This window comes from Nilaparvata lugens, chromosome X (assembly GCF_014356525.2).
Source record: "Nilaparvata lugens isolate BPH chromosome X, ASM1435652v1, whole genome shotgun sequence".
In the NCBI taxonomy this organism is placed as follows: domain Eukaryota; kingdom Metazoa; phylum Arthropoda; class Insecta; order Hemiptera; family Delphacidae; genus Nilaparvata; species Nilaparvata lugens.
Window position 1 is genome coordinate 68,280,992 of NC_052518.1, and position 16,649 is coordinate 68,297,640.

At 34.6% G+C, this 16,649-nt stretch overlaps 1 protein-coding gene across 4 annotated transcripts in view; it reads right to left on the reverse strand.

Moving 5' to 3' along the window:
- The window catches only part of LOC111047282 (synaptic vesicle glycoprotein 2C-like), a 315,600-nt gene that overhangs the window by 183,698 nt on the left and 115,253 nt on the right, over nucleotides 1–16,649 (reverse strand). For all 4 annotated transcript variants that reach the window (XM_039441516.1, XM_039441511.1, XM_039441512.1 and 1 more), the window contains exon 4: nucleotides 8,115–8,295. In XM_039441516.1, coding sequence (XP_039297450.1) covers nucleotides 8,115–8,295 — 181 coding nt within the window. The remainder of the gene's footprint in view (nucleotides 1–8,114; nucleotides 8,296–16,649) is intronic.

Genomic DNA, 16,649 nt, shown 5'->3' on the forward strand with positions numbered 1-16,649 from the left:
CAGATTGGAATTTCAAATGTACCGCCATAAAGACCCCCACATAATGGCCGCTCCATTAGGATACGAGTGTCATGACCTCATGACCAATCGGTCCCCAAACAAATATTGAGGTAGCCCCAAAAAAATCATAATAGGATAATAAATGAGGATAGAAAGTGAAATAGATTTATCATGACGACTGATGACCTTCTGACCTTTATTTTTTTTAAAAACTCCCATGTCAGGCTAGGCCATTCAACAAATCTTTACTCAGTTTATTCATCAGATATGCTGATCATTGATTATCACTGCCCCTCCAATAAATCATCCATTGGAAATGTAAATAATTTGATTAATCTAGTCAAAACAATGTCCAAGGGTATTTTGAACAAAAGTGCATCACCGAGAGTCTTCAATTACACATGGAAATTATCATTCTATCAATAAAACATGAAGCTTTCACGGCTGTGCAACAGGCTGAAAAAAACAATTCAATGGTGATAACTTTTTAAGTTATCAAAAAAGCTATAGAAATGAAATAGCTATCAAAAAAAGCTATCAAAATGAAATAGGTAGTTTTCTCATAGATAAGATATGTTTTCTGATTATAACTTTTTGAGATATGATTGCCTGTAGTTTCAATTTTTGGGACGGATTATTTCAAATTTGGTGAGAGATACATTTTTTGAGTAGTTCTTCCATTTATAAAAGTAACTTTCAGTTGAGCTATTTCGGACATTCTTTGTGAATGCAATAACTTTCTCGAAAATTTATATTGTCAGGAAATTTTCAATATATTCAATCAACAATTTTTTTCAATACCATGAAAAATGTATCCTCTTCATTTCATGAATTAATTTTTTACCGAATTTGAAATGATATATGTCCCAAAAATTTTAACTTTAGATTTTTATAATTTGAAAATTTTAACTTTGAATTTCTATAATTTGAAAAGAGTAACAAACAAAAATTTCATGAATAAAAGATTCGAAATTTTAATATATAAAAAATATAAAAAGTTTCACAAACTAAATTCTATAATTATATAGACATACATAGAATAATATTCTGTTGATCCGAGTTGAATAAAAAATATAATGAAATTTCAAACTAATATTTTTGATACAGTAGTACTTACAATTTCATACTCTCAATTATAATTAAAAAAATAATAATATTTTTGGTACAATATTTACAACTTCATACTTCATGTAAGCTTCTTCTCCTATACATCTCCTTCTAAAAGTTAATTTTCAAGCAAGTTTATTGTCTAAATATGCAAACGTTCTAAATAATAGTAATATTAAGAAAAAGTAACGTCCAACAAGATGTAAAGACTATAGATACGGTTAGTGAAAATTATGAAAACAGCTCAATATTCCTTTCACAAGGATAGTTTGACAGTAAGTTTCATTGTGGGATCTTTATGGAATTACAAGAGTTACTTTGAATTTTAAAATTAGGTTTTTTGTATCAAGTATTTTTATTCAAATTTGATCCCTAATGAGATCTACTGTCAAATTATCCTTGCTAATAGTATATCAAGCTATTTCCATAATTCTCACCACCCCTTGCTATGTATGATTCTATTTTTGGTGATTGATTTTTTCATGTTGATTTAGTTCTTTCATGTTGTTTTATGTTATTTTTAAATGAACCGAGCAATGATTAAAAAGAGTAGCATGTATATAAGATGGCCCAAAAGAAGTCAGGAGTGCTCATCCCGAGAGGAGTACACCGACTGCATCATTGAAATTGGCTTTGCTACAGAACAAATCTTTAGGTGGTTGCAAAAATATAATAATAATAAAAAATACTGGAATAGATTTATCACAACGACTGGTGACCTTTTGATCTTTATTTGGTAAAGAGTAAAGACCTGCCTTGTAAAGATTTGTTACCTAGGCCTTTCAACAAATCTTCACTCGGTTTATTAATAAAAAATGCTGATCATTGCCCTTGAATAAGCCATTCAACAGAAATAGGAATAGTTTGATTAAGCTAGTCCCGGTTACATAGGCCAAAGTTGTTATTGATTCTTTGAATGTTTTCAATTTTTGTATTGGTCTATCAAGGTCTATAAATACAAGTCATTACACAATCCCGTGATGTATTCCAAAATCGTCATTTTATGGGGCTCTAGTTCACCAATTTTCAAATTTATCAGCTGTTATCATTATAGATTGAACAACATTATGTGTTATTTTGTTATATTGTTAAAGGAATATTGCTTGGCTTTGAACTGTGGAATAAATTCTCCCAACAAAATAATAATATTTAGATTCTAACTAGGAACTGAATTGTTGATTTTTAAATTTCATTGATTGGGAACCTAAAACTGTATTTGAGGTTAGCCTTTTGTCCCAATGTCTTATGAATCACAACAGCTTACAAGAATAAGGACAATATTCGTAATAATAAAAAAAAGGAATTATTGAACCATTTATTATTGAAATTTCATTATTAAAAAATCCAAAGCTTGAATTTACATATTATCTAAACCAGAATATTATTTTTAAAAAGTATAATGCATGATTTTGTTATATGAGGAGATTGGAATTTCAAATGTACCGCCATAAAGACCCCACATAATGCCTGCTCCAATAGGATACGAGTGTCATGACCTCATGGCCAATCCAAACAAATCTTGAGGTAGCCACAAAAATATTATAATAGAATAATAAATGAGGATAGAAAGTTAAATAGATTTATCACAATGACTGATGACCTTCTGACCTTTATTTTTTTTAAACTCCTTTGTCAAGCTGAGCCCAGTGAGGATAGAATTTAACATCAGATTAACATATAATATCTTACATTCTATTCAGCATATAATTAACATTATATCAGGATAGATTGTTACATTCTATCCTCACAGGCTAGGCCTTCCAACAAATCTTCACTCAGTTTATTCATCAGATATGCTAATCATTGATTATCACTGCCCCTCCAATAAACCATCCATCAGAAATGTAAATAATTTGAAAAAGCTAGTCAAAACAATGTCCAAGGGTATATTGAACAAATGTGAATCACTGAGAGTCTTCAATTAGACATGAAAATTATCATTAAATCAATATTTTTTATCAAGCTTTCACGGCTGTGAACAGGCTGAAAAAAAATTTTATGGTGATAACTTTTCAATTTTTTTGATTAGCATAATAGAAAGCTATCAAAATGAAATACTGGTAGGTAGTTTTCTCAGGATAAGATTTGTTTTCTGAATATCACTTTTTGAGATATGAGCGCCTAAAGTTTCAATTTTTTGGGACAGATTATTTCAAATTCGGTAAGAGATACATTTTTTGAGAGAGTTCCTCCATTTATAAAAGTAACTTTCAGTTGAGTTATTCTCGTGCATTTTTGTGAATGCAATAATATTCTCGAAAATGTATATTGTCAGGAAATTTTCATTCCATTCAATCAACCATTTTTTTCAATACACTATGAAAAATGTATTCTCATCATTTCATGAATTCATTTTTTACCGAATTTGAAATGATCTGTCCCAAAAATTTTAACTTTAGAAGCTAATAACTGAAAAATTACTAATCGGAGAAAACTTTTTCATTCAATAATTTGATTGTATGGTGAGAGATGTGGAATTTCTCTCTCCATAATTGAAAGAAGAAGACGTTGATGTTTTCAATACAACAATATTTGTTTAAAATTAATTTAGATTACAGAATCAGGTTTCATGGTAACAGGAAATATGTGGTGGTGAAGTGGTTGGAGGAATGTTTAGTGAAGATGTAGAATAACTTTTAACAAATAGGCTATAGTGGTATTGATATCAACGTCTTTTTCTTTTAGCTTTTTTATTCTGATAGCTTGTAAAGTAGAAATTTTTTCAGCTTATTGCACTGCCTGATGCCCACTAAGAAACACATCATTGCACCAGGACTGAAGAATGCATCATTAGGACTAAACAGAAATGTTAACTAGGAAATCAAAAGTGACTAATAGGCTATTGCTGGTAGAAATTAATTTGTCAACTCACTTGCTACTTCTGCTGATCCTCAATTTTGCTTCCACAAACCAAGGTGCAATGATAGGGTTCATTTCTTTCTTGATAGCCGTGCTATTGTGCACCTTTTTAGTGGCTGGAACATGAAATATCACAAAGGATTGATTCAATCATGTTGAAAATTTGAAAAATGTATGAGAACATTTTTTTATTAGATACAGTAGCTCTATCCTTTTCCAACTTCACACCAAGATATCTAATTGTTTGTGAACTGAATAGAAATATAATGAACTACAAAAAAATGTTATCTATTATGGAAATTCCAATTGAATAATGACAGAATATAATTTCTCGACAAATAAAAAATGTTTGAAATAAAATTAATGAATGTTAAGAAGAATCACCAATGATATTAGAATTACTTGAATAACTTACAAAGTTTGAAACCGAGGTATGAAATACATAACATAATAGTTAAATAGTGGGAAGTAGGTATAATAAGTTATTATATAATATAAAAGAAGGGCTCTGCAAGGTTAAGAATACTTGAGCGCAGAGGCCAAGTGTTGGAATTATTCATAAATTTATATAAAATATTCTTAGATCAAAGATAACTGAAAGATTTTCACAGTATATAACAATGTGAATAAGCTGAGGTTACACCAAAGCTATTAACAGAATGTTAATAATTTAATCCTTAAGGTATATAGATTCTATTACTTTAAACACAGCTTGACAAATACATGTTTACTATGTACATACACGTGTATGATAAGTTATGTTCAATCTAATAAAATCTATAAAGATTGGGTTATAAACATTTTGTTAATAACATTGGTTTAAACATGGCTTCAAACTTTAATATTCATTATAATAATATGGTAGTAAGTAACTTGGATCACATTATCTACCAAATCATTGGTTTAGGTGCTAACCTACTTTTAAACAAAAACATGATATTTTCCTAAAATAGTTGCATAGTTTTTAAAAAATGGTTGAATCTTGAAAATGAAGATTTTGAAATAACACATATCAATTCACAATAAAAATTAAAAAATCTTAGAAATGAATAATAAATGAAAAATATGAAGAATCTTCAGAAAGAAGCAGATCATCATAGATAATTAATTAATAGTAATTATGGTAACCATCTTATTAAAAAAAAAAACAAACAAAAAAAAATTTTAATCATTGTTCAGAATCCAGTAAATAGCCCACTAGGCCTATATTCCAGTCAAAGAAATGATCTCAATTTCTAAACACATCATGCTAAAGAGTGTCATACCTTGGCTATGGTAGGGTACCAACAGCATCATTATTAGCCTACTTGAAGGTTATGTAAGCATATAGGCCTAGCCTTTTAAATAATTATTATCAATAATTCCAGTACACACATGTAGAACTGCCTACAGCCTACATATTGATTTCAAACCCCTACTTTTTGCACAAATTTGAAAGATGAAAGGAATGATACAAAACAAGCCATTTGTCCAGGAAAAAGACCAGCTAAACTATTCAATTATGAAGTAAAATGTATCTGATGGTTCATGGGAAAGTAATCTGGAACACCATATTTCTAATACCAAGAAGAAGAATTTCGTTAGATACTTACTAATATTTTGAAGATTTCAATTTCCAAACTTCAGTAAACAGAACGAAAATTGCAAATTCCAAACAGTAAACAAAGTATTCAGTGATGCTGAACTGCAATGTTCTCCATAACTGGGCCACAGTGCATGTGCAGAATTGATGCATTATGGGTATGTTTCAAAGAATGGTATCTGATAGATAACTAAGAGATAACATCTGATACGTTTAAAATATGCTCACCAAAACTGTGCCACAGCGCATGTGCAGAAAAGATGCATTGTGGGTAAGTTGCAAAGAAAGGTATCTGATAGATAACTGAATGATAGCATTTGTTATGTTGAAAAACATGTTATGTTCATGCTTGAGTTCGAGGCAGGAGAAGATGAAATAACATTTTTAAAATAACCAACATAATGGGATGTGAGGTAGAAATTGAATCTCATTGCTCAATGCAAAAGATGCCAAGCATATGAACTCACCCAAAAATATTGTTCCAAAGAGTTCTGTTGTGTCAAATGTGCTGGTAGACACAGCTCCAAGGATTGCAGGGAGGCAGCTGGAGAATAGCCAAAATGTATTCATTGTGGCGAAAATCATCAAGCATGCTATTTTGAGTGCAGTGTTGCTGTCAAACTGCAGCAGATGAGAAGCAAAAATATGAAGTCTCATTCAGGACCTTTCAAGCCAGTAGATTCGCGCAAGGATCATCTATCTCTACCCCCTGGTTCTTCCACCAAAATAGCAGCTACAAGATTGTCAGCATTGATTAAGCCACATAGAGATTACAATAATAGAGATTAAGAAGTTGATACCAAAACATTAATTTGGATTCAGAAAGAGACACACTACCATAGAGCAAGTCCAATAATTACCAATTCAATTGAAATGGCTCTTGAAGAGAAGAAAATTTGTAGTGCAGTTTTCCTGGATGTTGCCCAAGCATTTGATAAGGTAGAGGCCTATTAGCAAAATTAAGAACTATGCTCCCAATTGAATAAACTGAAGTCATTGGAGTCATATTTAGTGGGAAGATATTTCAGAGTCAAGCAGGAAGCTGCCTATTCAGAGCTCAAAGAAATTAGAGCAGGGGTACCCCAAGGTAGTCTTCATGGGCCAGTCTATCTACTATATACCAATGTTCTACCTGAGTTGGAAAATTATATAATGGCAACATTTGCTGATGACACAGCTGTACTAACTCTGGACAACAACAGTCAGGAATCTATGAGGAAACTTCAAGTTGCTGCTGATGAAATCTCCAGTTGGGCTAAATTGTGGAAAATCAAAGTGAATGAGACACAGTCTGTCCAAGTCAACTTGACAAACAGAAAATGTGAGCGAATTTGCTAATGAGGCAGAATACCTAGGCATGACTCTGGATGCAAGGTTGCATTGGAAAGGACATGTTAAGTGACTGGAGAATATATCCTTGTGATACAATGGTTTGTTTGCATTCTAGGATCCATATCTGATACTCTTGAAAGCATACATGCAACCTATCACACTGTAGAGGATATCTCATCATTGCTATTCGAACTCCTTGTATATTCTATAGAATGACCACTTCTTCTTACATTACTAATGGTTAAGAGGATTTGAGGAATAAAAATTAGTAATCAAAAACAATTCATTGCTACTTTCATTGAACATATTCTATTTTATTGGGAAAGTATAAGCTGTGTCCTAAGATACTTCACAGAGAAATGTTGCTGCTAGCACTACAATGTCTGAAACGCTGGATTCTAGAACAGTAATAACTGAAAAGGTGTGTCTTGTATGGCTCTTGGCTGAAAACTGATAGTTTTCACTGTTGTGCACACTATATATACACTCCAGAGTGGGTGGGGAGTCTTCTGGTTTATTTTTATTGAATTTTATTTGATTTTGTCTATTTTTATTCTTTTTTCAATTTCTTTAGAATTTTTTTGTATGATTTTTTTTTTTCTAAGTTTTGACCTTAACCTTCACCTTTGACCCTATGAGAAGTCTGGCACATGTTGACCTTTGACCATTGACCCCATGGGAAGTTTAGCACATTTTGTCCCAGAATTGGTAAAACTATACTACTCCTCTAATATTGACCTCAATAATTATATGGACTTTTGAAAATATTTTTTTCAAATAATACAGTAATTCGTAGAGTATGAAAATTTCTCCATGAATTGTATATGTATACAGTATTACAATTTAAACATTAATCACTTTCGCTTTATTTACTCATTGAACAATTAATTAACTTCAATATATGATTCATTGTATTGGCAACAGGATACTTCGTTTTAAAGTAGTAATTTGAATACTATGAAAACATCTTCATGAGAATGAGAGGTGGTTTTTAGGTGAAACTCCACACTAATGTTACATGTAAACGGCGAGTTTTCACACAAAGAAATCTTTATAAGAAGAATAGCGGTATTAACAACCTTGTTGAGGCAAGCTTTCATACTGATAATACATAAATAATATAAGTTATCCCGATCCCATTTGTGGTCTTTTTTATCAAGGCTATGGAAGTAATGAGTGACACAAGTTGCTTTAGTCTTAAGTAATAAAGGAGGATATAAAAGCGTGAACTCACCCAATGGCACTACAAAATCGAGCAGTGATGAATGATTTATATGTTGGCATGAATGCGGCAATGGTGTTGAATAGAAAGTTCACTGATAATGCAGATATAAGAATGCATTTACGACCCATGTGATCTCCCAAGCTGCCCCATATTAGTGATCCAACTACCATTCCAAGAAAAGTAATTTCACCTTTAACACAAGTGGAAAAATCCAGTAATTCACGGTTCTTCATTTTCATCATTAAATACGGTACATCATTAGTCATTGAAACTGAATGATTTGATAAAGTAATTCAAGTATGTAATGAAAAAAATTCAATCATTAAAATTTCCACCATGCAAATTGAGGTGCATTGCTCATTAAATATGAAAAAATTAATGGAAGTATCTATAACAGGAAATCATTAGCATTGTATCAAAAAATTGATTGAATGATAGACGGATTCGGTTCACCAGTTAATCCGGTAACCTGAATATTTTTTTCTACAACTGCATGTAAAAAAATAATTTACATACTCAATTCTCCTTGTAAAACAGCTTATTTCTGAGGAGAATCTACTTTTTCACTTGCTAACCATCTGCGCATGTGCAGTAGATTTTCTTTACGCTCGCTAATCATTTGCGCATGCGCAGAAGAGTTTCTTTACGCTCGCTAATCAGCTGGTGGTAAGCAGCTCGCCAAAAGTAGGTCAGATCTGAACCTAAAGGGTCTGTAATTATTGACTAATTGTACCGTTTCTACACTATTCAGCCATGATGGATATCAGTGAAGACGAATTATTATTAACTCTGCCAATATAAGTCATTTAACAGGTTTGGGCAGTTGTAGAAGAAATTTTGTTTGTAATTCGCGCATAATGCTTCTTTATCGCTCTTGCGGAATTATCAGGCTCCGCTTCGCGTCGCGTGATAACTGTTTTGTGCGCGAGCGATTAAGTTGCGCATTACACGCTTAATACATAAATAGCTATGCTACAGTCACATCCTTAAGGCATACCTAGACTTATATCATTTTTAATATATATCAATGACTTATTCAAGGGTGACTTCAATGAGGAAATAACTACTTTTGCTGATGACACTGACTTGTCATATAATACAGACAATAGAATCCATTGTAAAGTAGTACACTTTTTTTGCAACCAGTAAGCGCGACATTTTTTTTCTTAGTTTGTAATGTTATTGTTCATAGTGTAATATTTTTAGTACTTTAATAACGTTAAACTGATACTGAAGTTCTTTTTCCTTTTCTCTTGTCTTTTTAGTTTTTTTCTACTCTTTCTCAATTTGCTTTGTAACTGTAACACTTCTTTTTTACTTTAAGTACTTTTTCCCCTGCCAAACTTTTTTTTGTAACCTTTGGGATTATTTTCCATGTATATTTGATTTTTGGTAATGTTCTTCAGGGTATGATTGTGATTTTTTTAGTTATATATTAATTGTTCCAGTGACTATGGTAATTTCATGCTCTGTATATACTGTATTGTAAATATGGAAAATAAATTGATTTGATTTGATTTTCAGTTAGATATCCAGCAGGTTTTGTATAAACTATCGCTCTGGTTTTCTTGTAATAAATTATCCATGAATGTACAGAAAACGAATTATATTATTTTTAGTATTGCTGGGAGTCAAAGCCTTCCAGATCCTCTACTTCTTCACTCATTTGACTGCAGACGAGACCAATGTGATTGTCCCATAGTTAAAATGTAATCCACAGTAAAATATTTGGGTGTGTTCCTGGAATACAACCTATCTTGGAAACAGCATATTTCAGTCCTTGAAAAGTCTCTCCACTTTTACTTCAGAACAATGTTCAGATTGAAGGAGCTTTGCAATCACAGATATCTATTATGCGTTTGCCCATTCAAGACTTAGTTATGGTTTGAGTTGTTGGGGTGGTGCCTATTACACTACTCTGGATCCTATAATCAAGTTACAAAAATCATTTATTAGAGTATTTGCTGGCGTGGGTTATAGAGACCACTCTTTTCCACTATTTCTCTGATCTGGGATTCTACTGCTGAGACATATGTATGTCCACAAGGTATTGTTCATGTTTTACCTGATAAGTGGAAATGACGATGTAACAGTGGACTATTGTGATTTGGTTGAGGGTCCCCATTTAACAAGAGGAGTGGTAAATCACAACCCTTGAGGAGTCAGGCCAAACTGCACTCTTTTAAGGAAGTCATTTATTTTTCTTACACTTAGATTTTTTCAATCAATTACCCAATGATATCAATCTAGTTTTCAGGTCTTGTGATAGAATACAGTCGCTTGAATCTATTATCAAGAAATGGCTATCAAGTATTACCCGAGAGGATCTTGAAAACATTTACAACCCTATAATTTAATTCCCATTGATGAATGATCTATTGCTCCATTTTTGCTAAAACTGATTAATGTTATTTTTTTATTTTTTTCATTAATATATTCTATTACAAACTTCAATATGGTTTTAAATAATGTTTTAGTGTTTGTTTAATAGTTCTTTAAAAAGTGTTTGAGTTGAATTCATTGTTTCCTATTGACTGGCTCATTATTCTTCTCCATTATATTCTTAAACTCTGGTAATGTATTGTTTTCTTTCTGCTCATTTTTTTCATTCGATATCATTTTTGAAATAGTTTATTTTTGTTTTTCTTTCATCCTGCGTGATGAATAATAGATTATCATGATTATTGATATTAGAATATTAGATTGATTTTTCATATATTTTCCTTGTTGAATTTGTATCTGCCAGCCTTCTCTGTCTCTGTTTTGTTCCTTGTCTAACTGCATTGCTCTCTAACTGTACTCCATCATGCAGACGTGATTTTATCACTTACATGGTTTATTATCTACACATATTTTTCATTTATAGCTCTATAAAGTAGGTAAAAAGGAGATTTATCAGTATTATTATTTCTTTTTTGATATTTGAGTGATGAATTTAGTTTATGTATTATACTTCATTATCATTATCTTAGTATTAATTAGTAGTTGGTTATTTTCTTACACTTGCACAAGTTGTTTGTTTATTTTGTTCTTTTCTTGTGGAAATAAATATATTATTATTATTACACTTGTTTATCCCATTTAATCTATTTACAAAATATCATAAATAAATATAAGTTATCAATCTCAGCAAAAAGAGTGTTTTCTAATACATCAATGATGTTGGTCCACACGCTCCCTAGCAGAGCCATGTCCACATTTCGTAGCACAGTCGCCACAAAAGTTATGGGCACTATCAATGATGTAATTATAAGTTATTTGAATTAAGTGATGTCGCTAATCAGTTGCCCTTGAATCGGTTGCTCAGTCATCCAGAGCAGCATATTTATGTCTCAGTCAGCACCGTCAGCGGTTAGACATGGAAGTGGTAACAAGTAGAGGGTGTTTAAAAGTATTTCAGCAATAGTATACATAGTTATAGTAGTCTCGTTTAGTGTAGTTTAGTATCGTGCTTCCCAGCACAGCACAATCAGCTGCACGAAACCGAAGAAGTTGTAGCCTAAATGCGTCCACTGTGGAGGAAAGCATCCATCAAACTACAGAGGATGTAGTGTAGTTGTAGAACCACAGAAAAAAATAATCAACGACAACGAAAAACCAATGCTCAGAAGACTGTTGAAGAGAAGAAACCCAACAAAAAGCCTGAAAAGAGGAGTAGAAGGGATTGAACAACCAGACTGCAAAAGGAGCATTGAAGAGTAGCACCTCCTCTATCACAAATCTGAACAAGAGCTACTCTAAAGCCGTGTCTTCAAAGAAGAAGGAAACACAACAAGAAAGTATGAGTGGTATTCTAAACATCATTTTGGAGTAGCTTATAAAACAGGAGTCGATGTTGACTGTATTTGAGCAAAGACTAAGTGTAATAGAAAAAAACCAAAGTCATTCAATCTCTAAGAAGAAATGAACCAGCAATTGAGAATGATGACATGGAATGCCAATGGCCTTCATCAGAGACAAGCATAATTAATAGCAGTACTCCAAATTAAGAAAATGGATAATTATAGCCTATGTTTAATTTCTGAGATTCACTTCAGAGGCTACAATTTGTATCATACTTCTCATCCCCAAAATGAAGCTAGAGGTGGTAATGTCATCAAATAGACCCACATATTGGCCAACTGATAGAAATAGATTACCAGATTTGATAGATTCCTTTGTGATCAGGAATTTATCATTAAACTACATGGAAATAGAATATTGTGAAGACCTGAGCTCTGATCATACTGCATTGATCCTCAATGTGAGTGAAACCATGGTTATGAAAGAATGTAATTTGAAACTAGTTAATAGGCAAACAGACTGGTCAGCATTCCAAGAATTATTGTGTGTAAAAATAGATTTTGAGCTAGAAATTACCAGCTGTGATCAGTTGGATTCTGAGGTTGAAAGGTTCAGAAGGGACATCCAAGAAGCAGCCTGGGACAGCACTCCACATTCAACACAGAGAACAAGGTCTTCTGGTTCACATTATCCACATCACATATTGGAACTGATCCATGAGAAGAGGGAAGCGAGAAAAAAGTGGCAGCAAACAAGAGCACCAGTGGATAAAACTAATTTGAATTTTCTAGCTGAGAAACTGAAGGAATGTATCAGTAGCTATAAGAATGATATGATCAGTGAATATCTCAGAAACCTTTCTACAGATAAGAACTCCGATTATTCACTCTGGGAAGCTACAAAGTACTCGAAAAAACCCTCAGTTCAAGAAAGACCAATCGAAACAATTAATGGTGAGTGGGCAAGGAATAGCGAAAAGAAAGCTGAACGTTTTGCATAATACCTGGGAGGTGTCTTTCAACCTCATCAATTCCAAGGTGGTGGAGAAGATGATGAGATGGGAATATCACAGGATATGAGAGAGATTCCAGCCTTAACAACAAATGAGCTGATAAGTATCATCAAGACAACAGTAGTGGTGTTTTGAGAGAGCTGCGTATCCAATAGAAATCGAGGGGTGTGGCCTCCTCCTCCACCCCCCCTGCCCTAGTCTGCCATTTTGGCCACGCCCCTCGCTTCCTATTTGCTGGGGGCGTGGCCAAACCCATGTCTTCCTATTGGCTGGGGGCGTGGCCAAAATGGCGGCCCCTTCCCCCTCCACCCCCTCTTCCCTAGTGTCGGCCATTTTGTCCCCCACCAAAGTCCCCGCCCCCAACCAATAGGAAGAGGTTCCCCTACCCAGGAAGTGCCCCCGGCGGCCATCTTTGTTGTAGCAGGTGTTTGCAACTGTCAAATCATCTGCCCCAGTCATCCCACACCAAAGTCCCCGCCCCCAACCAATAGGAAGAGGTTCCCCTACCCAGGAAGTGCCCCCGACAGCCATCTTTGTTGTAGCAGGTGTTTGCAACTGTCAAAAACATCTGCCCCAGTCATCCTAACACCTGCTTCACAGCAGCAATTAAGTGGTGCCAACCTGATTAGCATATTAAAAATATCCCCACATTTAAAATCTTTAAAATCTTGAAAATCACAGATATCACTACTAGCGCTAAACTCTCAAACTACACTACTAGCGCTAAACTCTCAAACTACACTACTAGCGGTGCAAATACAAAGTTTGGTGCAAATTAAACTACAATATATAATGCATAATATGTTCCTTGTTTCCCTCCACCACAGGAAGAATGAAAAAAATTACATTTCATATTTGTTCGTCAAAGTATGAGATGTCATTTTCTCCACACTATGCTGTAAAAGGAATGGTGGCACTTTTTTTAATGTGCTTTCCCCATATTGAGAAAACTCTAATTGAATGTCACTATAATAGGATGTATATAGATAGGCTAATCTATTCTACATACTACTATAGTTATCCATTACAAAGTATTAATCAACATTAGGCCTATTGCACAACAATATAGTGCATAATATGTTCCTTTTTTCCTCCACCACAGGAAGAATGAAAAAAATTACATTTCATATTTGTTCATGAGATGTTATTTTCCCCACACTATGCTGTAAAAGGAATGGTGGCGCTTTTTTTAATGTGCTATCCCCATATTGAGAAAACTCTAATTGAATGTCACTATAATAGGATGTATATAGATAGGCTAATCTATTCTACATACTACTATAGTTATTCATTACAATGTATTAATCAACATTAGGCCTATTGCACAATCAATGATGGGAATGGGTTTTTTTTTTTTATTATTATTTTTTTCTATTTCATATATTCCTTTCTTCTTCTAGAAGAACAAGAGGCGATTTACCTTCTCGCTGTACACACTTCAGATAGAGTTTTTGTTTGTTGAAATCCTCAAGTGTTTGAAGATTCAATACACTCAGAAATTTCTCAGGTAAGTAAACTTCGCAATAATAGTCACCATTGCTGTCATGATCGTATAACCTCATTATGATTCGCTGTCCCTGCTGTGTTCTCACCAATCTAGCGTGTACAACACGGTACCACGAATCATGGTCAAGATCTTTGAGTGAGACCGTTGGATATTCAGTTTTCGAAATATAATTGAATGACTTCATACTAAAAAGTCTATCATTTCCAGTGGTGGTGTTGCTTCTCTGATGATGATGATGATCCATAATAAAAGCTTACCGCGCGCGTTCGAGTGCAAGAGTAACAAAGCTATGCTTGCTTCAATGTGTGTTGTCGGTTAAAGACTGACCGCACACAAACCTGTTAAGCCGACAGTCCCCCACCGCTACTCAACCGCCTCCTTTACACATTCCATTTCCTGTTGACTCCTTCCACTGTCACTTTTACACATTCCTTCTGTTGACTCGTTCTCTCCTCCGCCGCGCCTCCTCTCACCTTTACACATTCCTTCTGTTGACTTCGTCTCCCCTCCGCCACCGCCACATCACCTTTACACACACTCTCGCTTTCTACCTTCTTCTTCTCCTCGCTGTTCACCCTAACTTCTTCTTTACAGGTAGCCGCATTCCTTTCTTCTTCTCCACAAATGCTGTTCACCCTAACTTCTTCTTCTGTACTCGAAGCTAAAAGATGACATTATGCAGATGATTATGAAAGGTGAAGATTTTCAGAAATATTTAAATGAACAGTTGTTCAACTTTTCATACTATTTGATTGCACAATATGTCAAAAAGAGGTACATCTTTGACATGAGTGAAGCTGTACAACATAATTTGAATTCTGATCAGGTGCAAGAGTTGTTTTTGAAAAGAATGTTCAGTGATAGGCAACCAAGTGATGCAGGAAAAAAAAGAAAAAAATATGACTGGGAAATAGATTAGTAGTGTAGTTTGAGAGTTTAGCGCTAGTAGTGTAGTTTGAGAGTTTAGTGCTAGTAGTGATATCTGTGATTTTCAAGATTTTAAAGATTTTAAATGTGGGGATATTTTTAATATGCTAATCAGGTTGGCACCACTTAATTGCTGCTGTGAAGCAGGTGTTAGGATGACTGGGGCAGATGTTTTTGACAGTTGCAAACACCTGCTACAACAAAGATGGCCGCCGGGGGCACTTCCTGGGTAGGGGAACCTCTTCCTATTGGTTGGGGGTGGGAACTTTGGTGGGCGATGACTGGGGCAGATGTTTTTGACAGTTGCAAACACCTGCTACAACAAAGATGGCCGCCGGGGGCACTTCCTGGGTAGGGGAACCTCTTCCTATTGGTTGGGGGTGGGGACTTTGGTGGGGGACAAAATGGCCGACACTAGGGATGGGGGGGTGGAGGGGGAAGGGGGCCGCCATTTTGGCCACGCCCCAAGCCAATAGGAAGCAAGGGGTTTGGCCACGCCCCCAGCCAATAGGAAGCGAGGGGGTGTGGCCAAAATGGCGGACTAGGGCAGGGGGGGTGGAGGGGGAGGCCACACCCCTCAATTTCTATTGGATACGCAGCTCTCTCAAAACACCACTACTGACAACCAGTTGTAAGAAAGCTCCAGGATATGATCTCATTACTGGTGAAGTTCTGAAAAGCCTACCAGATAGAGCTTTGAAAAAACTCTATGAAGTATTAAGTATGTGCCACTGTCATGGAAGGTAGCTGAAGTCATCATGGTCCCCAAGGCAGGTAAACCACCAAATGATGCATCATCTTATAGACTCATATCTCTATAACTCATAATGGCCAAGATCTTCGAAAAGGTTTTGCTCTCCAGATTGAAACATGTGATAGAGAGTGGACAACTCATTTCTGTCACATCATCAGTTTGGATTTAGAGGAAAACATTCAAAAGTCCAGCAAGTCCATAGAATTACTCATGTAATTGAGAAGACTCTAGAAGAGAAAAAATATTGTGCTGCTATCTTTTTAGAGATCACTCAGGCATTTGATAAAGTTCAGCATGTAGGTCTAATTAAGAAACTACAAAAACCTCAGCAATATGCCTCATTGCTAAAATCTTACCTGTCGAACAGATTCTTCTGAATGAAACAAGGTGATAGCTACTAAGGACTAACACCAATTAAAGCTGGAGTACCTCAAGGAAGTGTATTGGGGCCTACTCTGTACCTGCTCTACACCAGCGATCTTCCTGTGCCAGAAAATTACACTATTGCAACCTTTGTAGATGACACAGCTGTCTTAGCAGTTGGAGAAACTAATGAGGAAG